The sequence below is a fragment of the Pygocentrus nattereri genome, chromosome 2 (assembly GCF_015220715.1).
Source record: "Pygocentrus nattereri isolate fPygNat1 chromosome 2, fPygNat1.pri, whole genome shotgun sequence".
Classification (NCBI taxonomy): Eukaryota; Metazoa; Chordata; class Actinopteri; order Characiformes; family Serrasalmidae; genus Pygocentrus; species Pygocentrus nattereri.
The window spans coordinates 9,680,069-9,698,137 of NC_051212.1; the positions used below are offsets into that span (position 1 = coordinate 9,680,069).

Sequence of the window (18,069 nt, forward strand, 5' to 3'; positions counted from 1 at the left end):
ACTAAGCCTTGTAACTTCATTTTTGTCATTTTTCAGTTTCTGACATGATTTGAAAGTGCCTGTTACTCTTTACATTGTGTGTAAATTTCATGATGAACAGACCAAATGAAACGGCCCAAAATGACTTGGAAAGACGTCTGGTTCCATTGACTTACATTAAAAGTAAAGTAGGTTTTTTCCTTCTCCTGTAAAGTTACGATTTTGGGGTTACACAGTTTTGCTCCAACAGCAGCGATATATTACTTCAATGATGTCCGTAAATAATGGTAATTATCAGACTCGCTCCAGTGGTCGGATCACATGCCAGTAGCGAGAGTGAACAGGGAAAATCTGCCTTTAGTTCTGCCTTACAGAGCAGCAGCGAGCTGGACCCTCACTATAGCTGTAACTCCTCCACTCTTCCTGACACTGTTTTACTTTTCCCTTTTATTCATATCCTTATTCCTGTTTTAATTAGGGTTATTTTATTATCATTTCAGTCATTTTTATTCATTTTAGTTTCCTTTCTTGATCTTATTCTCTTTTAGTTTTATTTATCTTCTTTTGATCTCATTAACTTTCACATTTTAGTTATGCTTCAGCGACTGTTTTATGTATTTTTATTATTAGTGTTTCATTTTTATGTGATTTGAGTCATTTTCATTTATTTATTTTATTTTTTTCTATGTTTTGACACATTATCAATCCCTTTTTCCTGGATCAGCTCAGCAACACTGTAAATGAGGGTCACCCTCAATGTTATCTGAGGCTAAATAAAGGTTGATTGATTGTTTTCTAAAACTAATTGACTTGTCAGGTGAAACAATCTTATATAGGCTGTTGTTTAACCAAGCATTAAACGTGGAATGGATTAAGGTCTTCTGCTCTACCTTTGAGCTCTGTGTCATCACATTAAGTATCATATGTGCTTCAGGCAACACTGAACTGACCCAGTACACCAATCCCTGAAGTTTTTTATGGAATACTATTAAGTGTTCTGTCCAACTCCACTTGGCTGTCAGCAAAAGCTTCGTATAAGTGGAAGGTTCCTCAGCAGGGTCCCATGAGTTTGATCCAGCAACCCAGCAATCAAACAGCATCGCTTCAGTATCTCTGGAGCTCTGCTTTCACAAAGCATGGTGCCAAACACAGTGCGGACCTCTCTCCCACTCTGTGCTGAACTTTCTTGGTTCAGCAAGCTATCCCACTGTCACCGTGGCTCTCAGAGGTGTTAAGTTGCTGTGGTAACAGCAGCGGGCCAATAAGTGTGAGGTGTGAGTGAGGATGACTCACCGTGGCCAGCTCGTCGAACTTTCCGAAGAGTTCGTTCAGCAGCTTCACCAACTCCTGCGCCGTGCACTGCGACGCCAAGCTGGTGAAACCCACGATGTCCGCAAACAGAATGCTGCAGGGAGGAGAGAGAGAGAGAGAGAGTGAGAGAGAGAGAGGGAGAGAGAGAGAGAGAGAGAGAGAGAGAGAGATGTAGAGATAGACATGTAGAGAGAGAGATGGAGAGAGAGAGAGAGAGGGAGAGAGAGAGAGAGAGAGAGAGAGAGAGAGAGAGGGAGAGAGAGAGAGAGAGAGAGAGAGAGAGAGATGTAGAGATAGACATGTAGAGAGAGAGATGGAGAGAGAGAGAGAGAGGGAGAGAGAGAGAGAGAGAGGGAGAGAGAGAGAGAGAGAGAGAGAGAGAGAGAGAGAGAGGGAGAGAGAGAGAGAGAGAGAGAGAGAGAGAGATGTAGAGATAGACATGTAGAGAGAGAGATGGAGAGAGAGAGAGAGAGAGAGAGAGATGTAGAGATAGAGATGTAGAGAGAGAGAGAGATGTAGAGATAGAGATGTAGAGAGAGAGAGAGAGAGAGAGATGTAGAGATAGAGATGTAGAGAGAGAGAGAGAGAGAGAGAGAGAGAGATGTAGAGATAGAGATGTAGAGAGAGAGAGAGATGTAGAGATAGAGATGTAGAGAGAGGGAGAGAGAGATGTAGAGATAGAGATGTAGAGAGAGAGAGAGAGAGAGAGAGAGAGAGAGAGATGTAGAGATAGAGATGTAGAGAGAGAGAGATGTAGAGATAGAGATGTAGAGAGAGGGAGAGAGAGAGAGAGAGATGTAGAGATAGAGATGTAGAGAGAGAGAGAGAGAGAGAGAGATGTAGAGATAGAGATGTAGAGAGAGAGAGAGAGAGATGTAGAGATAGAGATGTAGAGAGAGAGAAAGAGAGATGTAGAGATAGAGATGTAGAGAGAGAGAGAGATGTAGAGATAGAGATGTAGAGAGAGAGAGAGATGTAGAGATAGAGATGTAGAGAGAGAGAGAGAGATGTAGAGATAGAGATGTAGAGAGAGAGAGAGAGAGATGTAGAGATAGAGATGTAGAGAGAGAGAAAGAGATGTAGAGAGAGAGATGTAGAGAGAGAGAGAGAGAGAGATGTAGAGATAGAGATGTAGAGAGAGAGAGAGAGAGAGATGTAGAGATAGAGATGTAGAGAGAGAGAGAGAGAGATGTAGAGATAGAGATGTATAGAGAGAGAGATGTAGAGAGAGAGAGAGAGAGAGATGTAGAGATAGAGATGTAGAGAGAGAGAGAGAGAGAGATGTAGAGATAGAGATGTAGAGAGAGAGAGAGAGAGAGATGTAGAGATAGAGATGTAGAGAGAGAGAGAGAGAGAGAGATGTAGAGATAGAGATGTAGAGAGAGAGAGAGAGATGTAGAGATAGAGATGTAGAGAGAGAGAGAGAGAGATGTAGAGATAGAGATGTAGAGAGAGAGAGAGATGTAGAGATAGAGATGTAGAGAGAGAGAGAGAGAGAGATGTAGAGATAGAGATGTAGAGAGAGAGAGAGAGAGATGTAGAGATAGAGATGTAGAGAGAGAGAGAGAGAGAGATGTAGAGATAGAGATGTAGAGAGAGAGAGAGATTTAAGTGTCTAGAACAGCAGTATGCAACCAGGTACTGATGTGAAGCAGCAAAAGTATGTGAGTGAATGAATGAGAAAGTCAATGAGTGAGTTAGTAAGTGTAATGAGTGAGTGAGTGAGTGAGTGAGTGAGAGTGAATGAGTGAGTTAGTAAGTGTAATGAGTGAGTGGGAGTGAATGAGTGAGTTAGTAAGTGTAATGAGTGAGTGAGTGAGTGAGTGAGTGAGTGAGTGAGTGAGTGAGTGAGTGAGTGAGTGAGTGAGTGAGTGATGTGTAAATTTGGAGGTTAGGGTTTGAGACAGATACCTCTGAATGCATATATTTAATGTATTACTATCTCAAATAATTAATTGGCTTTAAATAGATCATAAAATAATCCTTGTAAATATCTAACATCTAAATACACAATATACATAATTTTTTCCCCAGTTTGAACTAATTCAGTAGAACTTTAAAATTCCTAAAACTTCAGCACCTTAACAATCGAGTCCCAATGCCCAAACTGGGACAGATGCAGAAAAGGACTCCATCCCTTAGACTTGACTGCTGATACAACGTTACTGCTGCACTCTCCAGCTAATTAGGAATATAAAGGCCACATGGCTACAACAAACAAATAGAAAAGCACTGGTCCATGGTGTAAAACCAAAGCTTATATCTAGACAAAGGGATAATTCACAAAGCTGATGTACATTATGTTCAGACTTCTAAAATAAAACTAAATCAAATCAAATCAAATCAAATAAATTTTAAAAACAATAAAATTTGACATTTAAATAGTTAGAGTTTGCATGTCTTACTTATTAGCACACTGAAGTTTACTTAACCAAGCGCCCCTCCACCACTTGTAGGTGTGATGCAAGTGGTGTGGGCACGTTAAAAACATTTAAATATGCTCTAGCGATCCCAGGGGAACCGACCATGAGGTGGAAAACTCCAACAAGTTTTTACAAATAGCAAAAACAACAATAAGAGCATTCAAATGCAAAGTCAGACAGATCTCATACACTACTGGCTCTTAAAAGACAACGTATAAATGTATCATGTGGGTCACTGGTGTAGGACATCGGATCTTTATCATGACTTTCATTTCATAGGAGGCACAAAACCTTCATCAAATCATCTGTTCATCACATTCCTGTTAAGCATGACGATGATACAACTCCTCAGCCATTCGATTGCGCCTGGTGGCTCCTTTAGAAAGCTGAAACGGAAAGTGTGCCTTTCCCTATTTTTAAAATCATCATTATTCAAGACATCATGATACCACTGGAGAAGCAATCAGTGAAATCTATACTGTCCTAATCTTTAGCGTTCGAGTTAGGACTGGCTAGTTATGGGCCAAAGATAGGACGACTTTCAGACAACAGTCCTTATTGCAGTGCTTACGGCGCCAGAAGCTTACAGAAATAGATTAAGTTTGCAGAGGAACAGCCAGATCGCTCGATGAAGAACAGTGCTGATGTGTGAACGCATACAGGCCTGCAACCAGACATCATCTCAAGAAAGTGAAGGCAAACTGACATGTAGCTAAACTAAATATTGGTGGAACACAGTAGCAGGCCTTGCAACACCATAACAATCCCTTTGCAACAACTTTGCAACCACATAACAATCACCAAGCAATGACCTAACAACAAGCTGGAATACCATGACAGCCTAGTAGCAACATCACAGAAACTATTTCAAACCCAACTACGCTATCAGCAACAATCAGCAGTGCTACATTCAGCAGTCCAATCATTATTAGCTGCTTTGTCAAGCCAACGTAAAGTTCGTTCACAAGCTTGGTAACAGTTTCCAGACAGATTCGACACAGGATCCATCAAGATTTATTTGATTTATTTATCCATCCATCCACCCATCCATCCATCCATCCTCAACCGCTTATCTGGGTCAGGGTCATGGGGCAGCAGCCTAAGCTAAGAGGCCCAGGGCTCCCTCTCCTCCACCACCTCCTCCAGCTCTTCCAGAGGGATACCGCGTTCCCAAGACAGTCGAGAGATATAATCCCTCCAATGTGTCCTGGGTCTTCTCCATGGTCTCCTCCCCATCGGACATGTCTGGAACACCTCCCTAGGGAGGCGTCCAGAGGCCATCCTCACCAGATGCCCGAACCACCTCAACTGGCTTCTCCCAACGTGGAAGACCAGCAGCTCTAGTCCGAGCCTCTCCCGAATCGCAGAGCTTCTCACCCTATCTCTAAGGGAGAGCCCGGCGACCCTGCGGAGAAAGCTCATTTCGGCCGCTCGTATCCGCGATCTCATTCTTTCGGTCACTACCCAAAGCTCGTGACCAGAGGTGAGAGTCAGAATGTAGACTGACTTCACCTTCTGGCTCAGCTCTCTCTTCACCATGACGGGCCGGTATAGAGTCCACCTTACTGCAGACGCCACACCAATCCGCCTGTCAACCTCTCGCTCCATCCTTCCTTCACTCGTAAACAAAATCCCAAGATATTTAAAACTCCTCCACTTAGGGCAAGAATAAATTTATTTTATTTATAGCTTTAAAATCTTACATTTGAACTCTAAAGTAAACATTAAGTGAGATGCTATAACTCCAGTTTCCTCCCACAGGCCAAAGACATGCAGCCAGGCTAAATTACCCCTAGGTGTGAGTGTGTCTGTGTCTGTCTGTCTGCCCTGCGATGGACTGGCGACCTGTCCAGGGTGTGTCCTGCCTTCCGCCCACTGACAGCTGGGACAGGCTTCAGCACCCTACCATGACCCAGAAGGATAAGCGGTTTAGATGATGATGTGTGTGTGCATGTGTGTGTGTATGTGTGTGATGCTGTAGCTTTAATGAGGCCTGAAATTTTGCTCCTAATCCAAATACAGATCTTACTATCTGAGTCTGACCTAACCTGAACCACACATTACTATCACAATCACTGCCACCTTACTATACTCATAAGTACTTAAATCTGGTGTACATACTGTAAATGTCTCTATATTGTCTTAAATTATTAGTAAAGTGTTTATTTTTACATAAGTGGCTGCAACTGTAACAACTGCAATTTCCAGCTGGGATCAATAAAGGAATCTGAATCTGAATCTGAATCATCAAGTTTTGAGTCTGAAACTGACCCAAGCCCAACAAAATTGTGTCCAAAGCTGATCCAAATCATCCCATCATCACCCAAAGTGCTGGATTAAACTTTATAAAACTGACAAAATTTATAAAATGGTTAATAGTAATGGTTAATACCGCATACTGACAACAACAGTCGCCATTAGATCAGATCGGATTATGTTTAAATTCCACCTTAATGAATCAAGCAATGTTTTACGCTTACATTTACAGCATTTGGCAGACGCTCTTGTCCAGAGTGACTAACAGAACGCGCTTTGTTTACCTAGAGAAAGTATCATTGCTAGTTACATAGAGTTTATAGAGAAAGCTCGTCTTCAGATACCGCTAGAAACAAAAGCCCGTGTTGATACTCAGGGAAAAGGAACAGAATTAAACACATTTGCAATATATTTCAATTAGTCAGTGTAGTGCATTACAATAAATATCTAACTCAGTGCTCACTTAAGTCATTTTGCACATCCTAAACATTTTTCAATCTTCATAAACTTTGGAGATCTACGGCATTTGGCAGACGCTCTTATCCAGAGCGACTTATAGTTTGATCATTTTACACAGGTTGGTGAAGGTGGTGTTAGGAGTCTGGCCCAAGGACTCTTATTGGTTTAGTGTTGAACAGGAGGGGATTGAACCTCAGCCTATAGCACAGAAGGCAGAGGTGTTACCCACTACACTATCCAACCACTTTCTAGATTCATTTTCTCCCAGGTGTGGACCTCGTGGACCTCAGTGCTAAACTCTGTCAACAACATCAGTGGGTATCTGCTAAGTAAGTTTGAATCTGATGTGAACAGTTGGATCTCATTGAGTTTGAGCAAATATTTAAAGCTCTAACACTAGCGGGAGGAGTGCCGTGCCTCGAGAGCATCGACTTATTTGAGACACATAATGACAGTGAGTAAAAAAGCAAATTGCATAGTCTTTTTATTCATTGAGAGTCGTTTTCTTATGGAGGGGTTTATAATATTTCTGCACTGGGTTCCATCACTGGTGGAAGTTATATGGCCTTCAGATCAGGGAAGTGTGATGGACTGGTGTCAGCAAAGAAGGAAGGTTTTTCAGGGTCATGTAGCAAGACGGTTCAAATCTATAATGAAAACAAAACATTTCATGCCTCATCCTCTACCAATCGTACACAGAATTAACAGTGTCCTCGGGCCTTACATCCAGCATGCTCCCTGATAAACAGCACGTTCTCTCTCTTTATGAGTGTGGTAACTCAGATCAGTTCACTGTGAGGGCAGCTACAGTGCCACACACACACACACACACACACACACTGCCAGAACACAGCATATTACAGTGCCTACCCAAATGAAATTACATCACCGGCTCACGCACACACACAAACCAACACAAAGTAGATTAGCGCGCTGTCTGGTCTTTGAAAGAATAAAGCGTGGCGGTACCTGTGCAGGTAGAGCACCAGCACACACACAATCATGAATGTTACAGTGTCACCACAGCTATAATATACTGTATTATATCCAATATAAACACAAAATAATGTTTAGAATATTTAGGTTTATATTTTACACTACAGTTAAAACCTTATTGCTGTTGCAAAGTTATAAGTTTACAGGAGAAGCAAAAAACCTACTTTGCTTTTAATGTAAGTCAATGGAACCAGACATTTTTCCAAGTCATTTTGGCTCGTTTTGTTTGGTCCAATCATCATGTAACTTACACACAATGTAAAGGGTGAGAGGCACTTTCAAATCATGGCAGAAACTGAAAAACGAGGTTTTGTTCCAATAACAGCGTTATTCCCTGCTCACATTGCTCTTGTGTTACTGTTTGCAATCCAGTGTTGACCAGAGGAGGGTGGGTTTCCCCTTTTGAGTCCTGGTTTCTCTCAAGGTTTCTTGCTCTTACTCTTAGGGAGTTTTCCTTGCCACTGTCGACACTGACGACGCTCACAGCGGCCCGGACCTGGATTTTGAAGTAAAGCTGCTTTGCGACAAGGCCTGTCGTAAAAAACGCTACAGAAATAAACTTTGACTTGACTTGGATGAGAAAGAGATTTATAAAGAGATTAGATATGAAATAATCCACTTGAATAAGAAAGGAGAAACACAAAGGAAGATGACAAAACAAGTTCAAAAATGATTGAAACTCGCCAAAACTGTGGTCATCAGATAAACAGTGCTTAGAAGAGAGAGAGAAGAAACTCAAACAATCCTGCCTCAGATCTTAAAGAGTCCACAGGTGTGTCTGTCCATCTGTCCACTGTGAGATACCAACCCAATGTTATGGGTCTGAAAGGATGTGGAGGATGTATTTAGGATTACTTGGACGGTGAGAAGCAGAAACTACAACCAACTTCTAAGACTGAACTTCGGAGGTGGGGAAAAACAGCCCTGAAGATTTCTTGAAAAACTCAAAGTGAGTCTCCTAAAGCAATGGAAGCTAAAATAAACGTGTAGAGAGGAAAAATACTGAAAAATATGATATGGTATTTACTTGTTGAGGTTTCTGTGTAATTATCTGTACAATTTCAGTTTTCTGCTTCTTTTCTGATGCTGAAAAATGAGTGACTTGTATTTATAAACTGGATCATGGTTCCTGACTATGATCTAAAAAACCACCATATAGAATAAGAATCAATGCCAAACTAACGAGAACTACTTGTTGTCAAAAAAAGTAGTTGAGATGTTGTGAGCTGGTTAGTGGAGCACAAGTTTGGTTCCTGAATTCTCCTTGATTTAACATCTTGAAGGGTTGATTAACCAAACGAGGTGTCAGATGACAACAAATACTGGCCTTCCTCAAGGAGAGATTTTGGAAAGGGTCAAATGAACATACAAACCGTAGGACAATCAGTACTTTTGTGTTAATATTATTTGTATTTATGCTTATATCCATGTTTTTATGAGCAAAAACACTTGTTTAGTCTTAAATGCAACTTCAAATGTGTGAAAAGTGCATAGGGATCATTTGAAAGAGCACGAAAGGCCAAAAAACAGCAAGGAAGACAAAAGAAAGAAAGAAAAAGTCACAGTAGAGAGCAGAGAGGGATTTTGTTGTGCATTTGAATTGTTAGACACATTTTGAACAGTTCTATTTTTCTCTAAGATCAGTATTTTAAGAGCTAAACCCTTAAACAGCCACTGGCAGGCCCAAAGTCTTATTACACGCTACTATAAACTAAGAGTAGCTCAGCTAGTTTGCACTGCAGTCCCTGTAGTTACTGAATAATAAGCCTTGGTATGTAATAACCCTGGGATTTTAAGGGGTTAAAGCAGCTTACTTACCCACTCCTTATCTAACTTAAGGCAGTATTTGACTTGGCTTCCATAAAACCTTTGTCATTTTGGTGCTAAACAAGTGTTTGAGTTTATTGAAATTTACTGAAGGAAACACTGCAGCGGAGATGTCCATGCTCATCACCTGAAGGACTCTAAAGTAGGGGGACGTCCATGCGCCCTATCAGTGAAGCACACCTGAAAAACTGAGATAGAGATCCAGACATCTGCTCTGGCGCTTGTGTTCATCTGGACTGTGAACTGAAGTAGGAGTTCATAGCTGACACATGCACACACACACACACATACACACACACACACACACATACACACACACACACACACACACACACACATCCTTGCGTCTTTAAGAAAAACAAAGCAAAAAAAAGAAGAGAAATGGACTCTTCAGATGTCCTGTGGCATGTGTGTGGGCTGGTTTTTCGAACACAGTAGCAGAACACTGCGTCTTTGGAGGGATCCGCTAAATGCCACTTTGTCATACCGCAGATGTCAACATAATTGGGTGCTATAAATTTGCTGTGAATATTTTAATTGGAGGACCATCTGCGACAAGAGAACACGAAGAGCAATAACTTCTCTAAAGTATTTGTGAGGTCCAAGCTGAGCCCTCAACTCAAAACGGTGCCTCAGTAACTGACTCTGTATGTACGGAGTCATTTTGCTGCTCTGTCCAGATGGGCTGAACAGCACAATAATACAAACCACTGAATAATATATGACCACAACAAAAGAGGAAGAAGGGGTTAAAACAGATACAGGGTGGAGACAGAAGGTTCTACAACTGAGGACAGATACAGCGTGGAGACAGAAGGTTCTACAACAGAGGACAGATACAGGGTGGAGACAGAAGGTTCTACAACTGAGGACAGATACAGGGTGGAGACAGAAGGTTCTACAACTGAGGACAGATACAGGGTGGAGACAGAAGGTTCTACAACTGAGGACAGATACAGGGTGGAGACAGAAGGTTCTGCAACTGAGGACAGATACAGGGTGGAGACAGAAGGTTCTACAACTGAGGACAGATACAGGGTGAGACAGAAGGTTCTACAACTGAGGACAGATACAGGGTGAGACAGAAGGTTCTACAACAGAGGACAGATACAGCGTGGAGACAGAAGGTTCTACAACTGAGGACAGATACAGGGTGGAGACAGAAGGTTCTACAACTGAGGACAGATACAGGGTGGAGACAGAAGGTTCTACAACTGAGGACAGATACAGGGTGGAGACAGAAGGTTCTACAACTGAGGACAGATACAGGGTGAGACAGAAGGTTCTACAACAGAGGACAGATACAGCGTGGAGACAGAAGGTTCTACAACTGAGGACAGATACAGGGTGGAGACAGAAGGTTCTACAACTGAGGACAGATACAGGGTGGAGACATAAGGTTCTACAACTGAAGACAGATACAGGGTGGAGACAGAAGGTTCTACAACTGAGGACAGATACAGGGTGAGACAGAAGGTTCTACAGTAGAGGACAAATACAGGGTGGAGACAGAAGGTTCTACAGTAGAGGACAGATACAGGGTGGAGACAGAAGGTTCTACAGTAGAGGACAGATACAGGGTGGAGACAGAAGGTTCTACAGTAGTGGACAGATACAGGGTGAGACAGAAGTTTCTTAACAGACACAGGACAGAAAAAATTTCTAACGCAGAGACTGAAGCTTCTTGAACAGATAGCCTGTCCTTATCAATTTTATAACCAGACTGGCTTCATGAACTCATTTCAGGTGAAAGTCCTCCAGCGTCTCTCTTGGTAAACCAGTCTTTTAATAGAACGTCATTAATTAGTGACGCTGACGTCTATTAAAATGATCAGAAGCACAAAACACTGAAGGTAAACAGTTTCCATCAGGGAGAACCGAGTGGCTCTGAAATCACTTTTTACACACAAGCAAAGTTTCAGTTTCAGATTTATTTACAACTTAGTTCCAAGTTTAAGTTGAATAAAAACTGGCTTTAAACTCAGGATCACAGATGAGCTCCTTTACTATGTTGATCTGTAGGCGTCTGTTCATAAACATAAACCAGCCCAAACTCATTTACTATAAAATGAAATGGTGTTTGTAGAAATTCAGAAAAAAGCCGCGTCAGTCTCGACTGCATATGTGGACATATTTCTATATTGAGCTCTATTTACACAAAGTTAGGTTAGTTCATCATTTATGTTGAACAGACTCTCCCAAAGTTTTACGCTGCTGCGCTGACGTTGAACCGCGTGCTGCACTGGGTCGGTATGACCAACAGGTCAAAACCAGCTCTAAACAAAGTGACCGCTGGGCCCTGATTGGTGCTCTGGCTTTGCGCTTCTTTCGTTTTGACATGTTACGTTTTTATACACACAGAAACCAAAAGGAACGACAGATTTCTCAAAATGTAGGAGGAAAAAGTCGGATATTAGACTCTGAAATGTAGTGGAGTGAAAGGAAAAAGTTGCCCAGTAATGGAGAAACTTCAGTACAGATACACCAAAAATACTAAAGTACAGAAACTAATTCCATTTACTTAATTACTGAGTTACTGTCCAGCACTGACAGACAGAAGAACACCACTGACCCTGAGAGTGCTCTGTGTTGTATGTCGGCTGGGAATTGCATCCACACAGGCAGAGTTCCACCACACAGTCCCTCGCTGGTATCTCTGATTACATGCCGACCTGCCCAGGGAAGCTGAAACTGTATATTGTGGTCTAGTCTTTGCACGCGGTTCCCTGACAAACAGTTTTAGTGGTAGCCCTTTACATTTACTGAGCACGGGAGGGGAAATATACCTGTCAATCAAACAAATGACCCTCTCGTGATGCTTGGTGGTCCTGCATCACAAACTCGGTATTAATGCAATCCAGACAGATACTTCAACATCCTCCCCAGTCTCTAGCACACCATTCATCTCTATTACTGAGAGCAGCACTAGCCTGACATTGTCCCGCAATAAACCATTAGATTCCATCAAGCTGGGGTCGGCCGTGACACCGCAGGCCTCTGCCGTGCCTTCATTTCCTGTAGGAGGCCTTGTCACTGTCTCATCCATCATTCTGCATGTGTGTGTGTGTGCGTTCGGGCGTGTACGCACATGTGTGTGTGTGAGAGGCGACAACCAGGAGGACAGCTTCCCAATTATGCTAATGCCACAGCAACCTCTGCGTGAGGAGAATAGGACGAGGGGCTCGTCAACACAAGGTCTGGTGTAAAGGCTGCCTTGTTTCTACGCTCACTGTCCACTTTATCAGCTCCACTTACTATATAAGTGAACTTCGTAGTTCTACAGTTACAGACTGTAGTCCATCTGTTTCTCTGCATAGTTTATTAGCCCCCTAATTCATTGTCCTGGCTGAACAGGCTGAAAGGGGCCCAACAAAGTTGAACTAATGTCTGTAGATGTTGAACTACAAAGAGTGTAGATACAAGGAGGTGCCTAGAGGAACCATTGCGTAACAATGGAAACCAAAAAAAAAAAAAGATTTGATTTTCCCAAAAAAAATGACATTAGTAAAATCTCCTGCCTGTTGACCACGTGACAGAATGATATGGCATACAGCCATTCCACTGTTGCACTGTGTTGCTTCTAGGCAACATAGACATTTAAGCAATTTCTCATAGCAAATATCATTCATATGATACAAAGTGGTAAATGAACCAACTTCACACCCCAACAGATGTAAATCATCTCAGATGAATGAAAAATGATGAAGAACTGCTTTTCTGAGGGGACCTGTTTGGTGCAACAATGTCATTCATAAGCCACACCATGCTTAAAAGTGGCTTACAAATGGGCACCAAGAGATACGGTGGCGTCTGCCCTGCGATGGACTAGTGACCTGTCCAGGGTGTATCCTGCCTTTCGCCCAATAACAGCTGGGATAGGCTCCAGCACCCCCTGCAACCCAGAAGGAGAAGCGGCTTAGGAGGTGTGTGTGTGTGTGTGTGTGTGTGTGTGTGTGTGTGTGTGTGTGTGTGTGTGAGATACAGTGGCCAATTCCAGGTGTATTCAAACTCCGGCCTATGCTCACTGAGCCTTTCATCATCACTAAATATCTTTCATGTCTTTGTAAAGAGAGGAAAATGAGTTTGTTCCCCCGAGGCAACATTGTGTAATACAGGGTTATTCTATAATGATTATTAAGTGTGCTTGGGAAAGATTCCACTGTTAGGAAAGACTGAGAGCAGTTTTTCCTGTAGCGTGCCTGAATTTGAATTATTAGGTTTGGTCAATGTACTGAGCAGTGCACGGATTGGTCCGTTTGTGAGGGTCAGTGAATGCTGTCATAATCCCACATTCACTACACTGGGTTTGATTAAAGCAAGCCAAGCTGAGAAGAAGAGGCTTGAGGAGGTAAGGAAGGGGAGGGGTAGGAAAGCGCTCTGAAACAATACAACACCCACACCCACACACTGCTAAACAACCAGCGCTGGCACATAAACACGTATCTATGCATATACAGTCCTGACGTTGTCACATTAATAACAGTTATTGTTAATGACATTAATGGACACTTTCTCAGTCTATCTAATACTGCATATTATTCACATAGAACTTTAGTATGGCTTACAGGGAGATTCACTTGAAAGAGGCCCCGATTATTCTGCTGTACCTCTTGTTGGGATGAAGCCATCTGAACCAAAAAAATACGCTACATACCTTGACGTATGTGTCATCGATCGCATTACAAGCGATGCTGGAAGTGATCTCCGTTTTCTGCCAGACACATTTCAATTCAGCGCTCCATGTTCCTGAACGTATCGGCAAATATTAGAGAGGTTAAACGCTGCAACGGCTGTCCAGCGCCTACCTCATCACTCCGACGCAGGGGCATCCCGGCGTGTTCGAAGCTCCACATATTGAGGAGTTCATTGCACATTGTTTCGTTCAGATTGCTCCATCTTAGCGAGAGTTATTAGAGAATATTCGGGGCCTCTTTCGAGTGAATCTCCCTGTATAATATGAGTACAGTTGCTTTGCAGCTGTCGCAACATGATGTTACAAAGGCAGAGCTTCTCTTATTCTGTTTTCGTTTTGCACTGGGATCATTTTGATCAAATTATTAAAAGTTCATTCATTTTTGTTACTATAGGCCAACAGCACACTCAACTTCACTTTTTCAGTAGGTAGACTTCAATTAAATTGGTAAAATGGTGCATTTGTATAAGCGTCATTCCCAATTAATGGATCTTCGGCCTAGTTTAGAAGTTCACATCAGTTCTATGTAGTTCTACATGAGTTAAAGTACAACCCTCATGTCTGTTCAGTGTTGTTGTTGATTGATGACGTAAGCTGTTCATAAATATTCAAGCACTGCTTAATAATTTGAATTCAGAACTATCAGCCAACTGTGTTTGTACACTGTGGAATTAGACCTCTGCATTTAACCCGTCTGTGCAGTGAATCACCCACATACATGCACACTAGTGAACACACACTAGGGGGCAGTGAGCACACTTGCCTGAAGCAGTGGGCAGCCCTATCCACAGCACCCAGGGAGCAACTGGGGGTTAGGTGTCTTGCTCAAGGGCACTTCAGTCAAGGACAGGGGATCGAACCAACAACCTACCGGTCACAGGGCTGGTTCCCTAACCTCCAACCCATGACATATTTATATATAATAAATAAGTTATTCAATGCTTATGCATATGTTATGATGTCTTTATGTACGTAGCCTTCAAAGGAAGAATAACTCGGTAAGTGTATGGTAAGAGGTAAGTGAGTGAAAGGTAAGAGGTGATATTAGATCAAGAACAGAGACTAAAGAGCACAGAGAGACATTTAGAAGATGCAGGTTTGCATAATTACTGGATTTATTTTTGGACTTGTTGACTGAAGTACCTTCTATTCTGTAATTCTCTCGCTCTCTCTCTCTCTCTCCCTCCCTCCCTCCCTCTCCTGTGCTGAATGCCCATTCCACACAGTGATGGATGTGTCCGAGTTGCCAGGTGAAAAAATATCCCTTCATAAAAAGTGTGTATAATATTATGTTACAAAAACATTACATTACTCATTTAGGCAGCCGATGCCCTTATCGAGGGAAATTATGGCCTCGCTGGCATTTCAATTTGCAGCCTGTTTATATTCCAAGTTCATTTTTAGCCATTTTTTTTTTGTCTCTGATTTATTTTTAGTAAATTAACATTTTTTTCCCTCCTCCACTTTTCAATTACTGTTGGCACTGGTTTGTATGCTAAGACAGATGGGTGTAATCATGGACTGAGCTTTTATTGCAGGGGAGAACAGAAACGAGATGATGGAGGTGCTCTGACCAAAGGTTATCCACTGAACCTCGCTAGGTTATCCACCAGGCCAAGGAATTATGGGTGCTCTTACCAGTCTGTGGCTGCAGGAGTATTTTAAAGGGACAAAATGAAAAATGTAACTATCGCTACATCTGTTGTAAGCATGCCTACTGGTCTCCTACAGTGGTGCTAAACTAGCCTCTAGACTAAACTAGCCTCTGGTAACACTGCTGTCCTCTACATTGTAGACTGGGGTTCAATCTCCGCCTTCAGCAAGCAACCCATGCTATGCCAATAAGGGTCCTTGGGCAAGACTCCTAACGCTAACTTTGCCTACCTGTGTAAAAACAATCAAATTGTCACTCTGGACAAGAGTAAATGCTGTAAATGATGATGTATGTTGAAGGTGGGAGAACCTTTTTAAAAACTACAAGCACTTTTGGGTGGGTCCTTTTTCACCTGATGGCCAATGTGGAAGAAAGCCAAAGGAGGCCAAATGTCTATTTTATTAGCCTCTACATTTGTGTATTTCTTTATTACCATGAGAGGATTCCCAATGGTTGCATGATGTATTTGAGCAATGCATGCTGCAATGCATGCGGTAAGAAGAAAGGACCTGCTCCAGGTGGAGGAGATCAAGTATCTTGGGGTCTTATTCATGAGTGATGGGCAGAGGGATCGTGAGATCAGCCGCAGGCTGGGGCAGGCAGCAGCAGTAATGTGGTCATTGTACCGGACTGTAGTGGTGAAGGGAGAGATGAGCCATAAGGCAAAGGTCTCTATTTACTGGTCAGTCAATATCCCAACCTTCACCTATGGTCAAGAGCTTTGGGTAATGACCGAAAGAATGAGATCGCGAATATTAGCGTCAGAAAAGGGCTTCCTTCACGGGGTGGCTGCTACACTCTACTTGATAGGGTGAAGAGCTCGGTCATCCAGGTAGAGCTCAGAGTAGAGCCACTACTCCTACACATAGAGAGGAGCCAGTTAAGGTGGTACGGACCTCTGATCAGGATGCCCCATGGCCGCCTCCTGGTGGGGTTTACCAGGCACGGCCTACTGGGACGAGACCTGTAGGACCTGCTGGGGGAATTATATCTCCAAGTCAGCCTGGAAGCAACTCGGGGACCCCAGGAATAAGCTGGAGGAAGTTGCGGAGGACAAGTTGCCTGGGATTCTCTGCTCACCCAACTGCTACTGTGACCCTATCTGGACTAAGTGGTTATATATGATGATGATGATGATGATGATGATGATACTGCAGGGTATTGTAGTAACAGAATATTAGAGGAAAAATGAAAAACAGGCACAAACTTGTGAATTCTGTCAAACCAGTGAGGCTGAGGGATGCAATGATGCACTACAGAATTCAACGTAACATGATAAATAACATCAAATGCTACTTTTAGGCCGAATGTCACTTTAATAAAAATTCCATGGAGAACCCACCGGTGCTACTAACAAGAAATAGTCTCAGCGATATATTAACATTGCTAATTCGAGGCACTTCAAAAATGACTAATATATTCACAATGCATATAAATGTATTAGAACACATTTTCACTCTAATACATCAATTCCATTCTAATTGATTGAAACACTAACAATATTAATAAGAATTAAAAGACAGTTTGACTAAATTGCTAGCAAAATTTGAAAGCTATCATGCCCCCAATTAACATGACGCCATTAGCATAATGCTAAATGAAAGCTGATATCTGTCTTTTCCTCTATTTTGCTAGACCTACAGGAATGTAAATGAGATGCTGAGCAAACCTCTCTGACCTGGATAATGGCTTCAGCAATTAGCCTTCACTCATAATGCTCGATCAGCTCCGTGTTAAAGAGTGGGATGAACATGAGAAGCTCACAGGCCCCTTTACCTTTCAGTACAGCAATATCAACGCGATGCACTGATGAAAGTTTTCTCAGTGTCAGGATAAAGGAGCAGAGAGACATATGCAGGTTAAATGAAGAGATTTGGACAGGTTTATTTCCAAAGGAGGCTCTTTACAAAAAGGCCAAAATACAAGAGTCTCGCAAAGCAGGATTTCTGGTAGCACTTTATTTGGATGGTCCACTGTAGATGTTTTGTGGAGGCAAAGTTTATCGTTCTGTTAAATTGAACTGTACCTGAAGTGGCGTGGGAAAGATTCCATTAAATCTATCCCTAACCCTAACTCTAACCTCAAGGCAAAACCTACAGCTAACCCTAACCTAACCTTGGTGTTGATAATCAATTGAGTATCACCAGAAAGTTTGTGAATAATGTAAGTATCTGTAGATCATCTATAGGGGACCATGCGAATAAACTGCGACTGGACTTCTTGCTTAGCCAACATATTTTAGGCCTAGTTCGATCTAACCTGGGATTTTCTCATGATGGTGAGTCACCACCACGGCAACAAAAAAACGGGACAAAATCTCATATCTCCATTTTTGGCATTTTTCAGTTTTTGGTGTCATTTGAAAACACCTGTGGTCCTTTACTTTATTACTTTATTTGAAAACACCTGTGGTCCTTTACTTTATTACTTTATTCATTTCATGATGAATGGCCTCAAAGAAACAACCCAAA

General features: G+C 42.2%; 1 protein-coding gene across 1 annotated transcript in view; it reads right to left on the reverse strand.

The window, feature by feature from the left end:
* Positions 1–18,069, reverse strand: part of adcy1b (adenylate cyclase 1b) — a 117,290-nt gene that overhangs the window by 69,718 nt on the left and 29,503 nt on the right. The window contains exon 4 of the mRNA XM_037533725.1: positions 1,273–1,384. Within this exon, the coding sequence (XP_037389622.1) occupies positions 1,273–1,384 (112 nt within the window). The remainder of the gene's footprint in view (positions 1–1,272; positions 1,385–18,069) is intronic.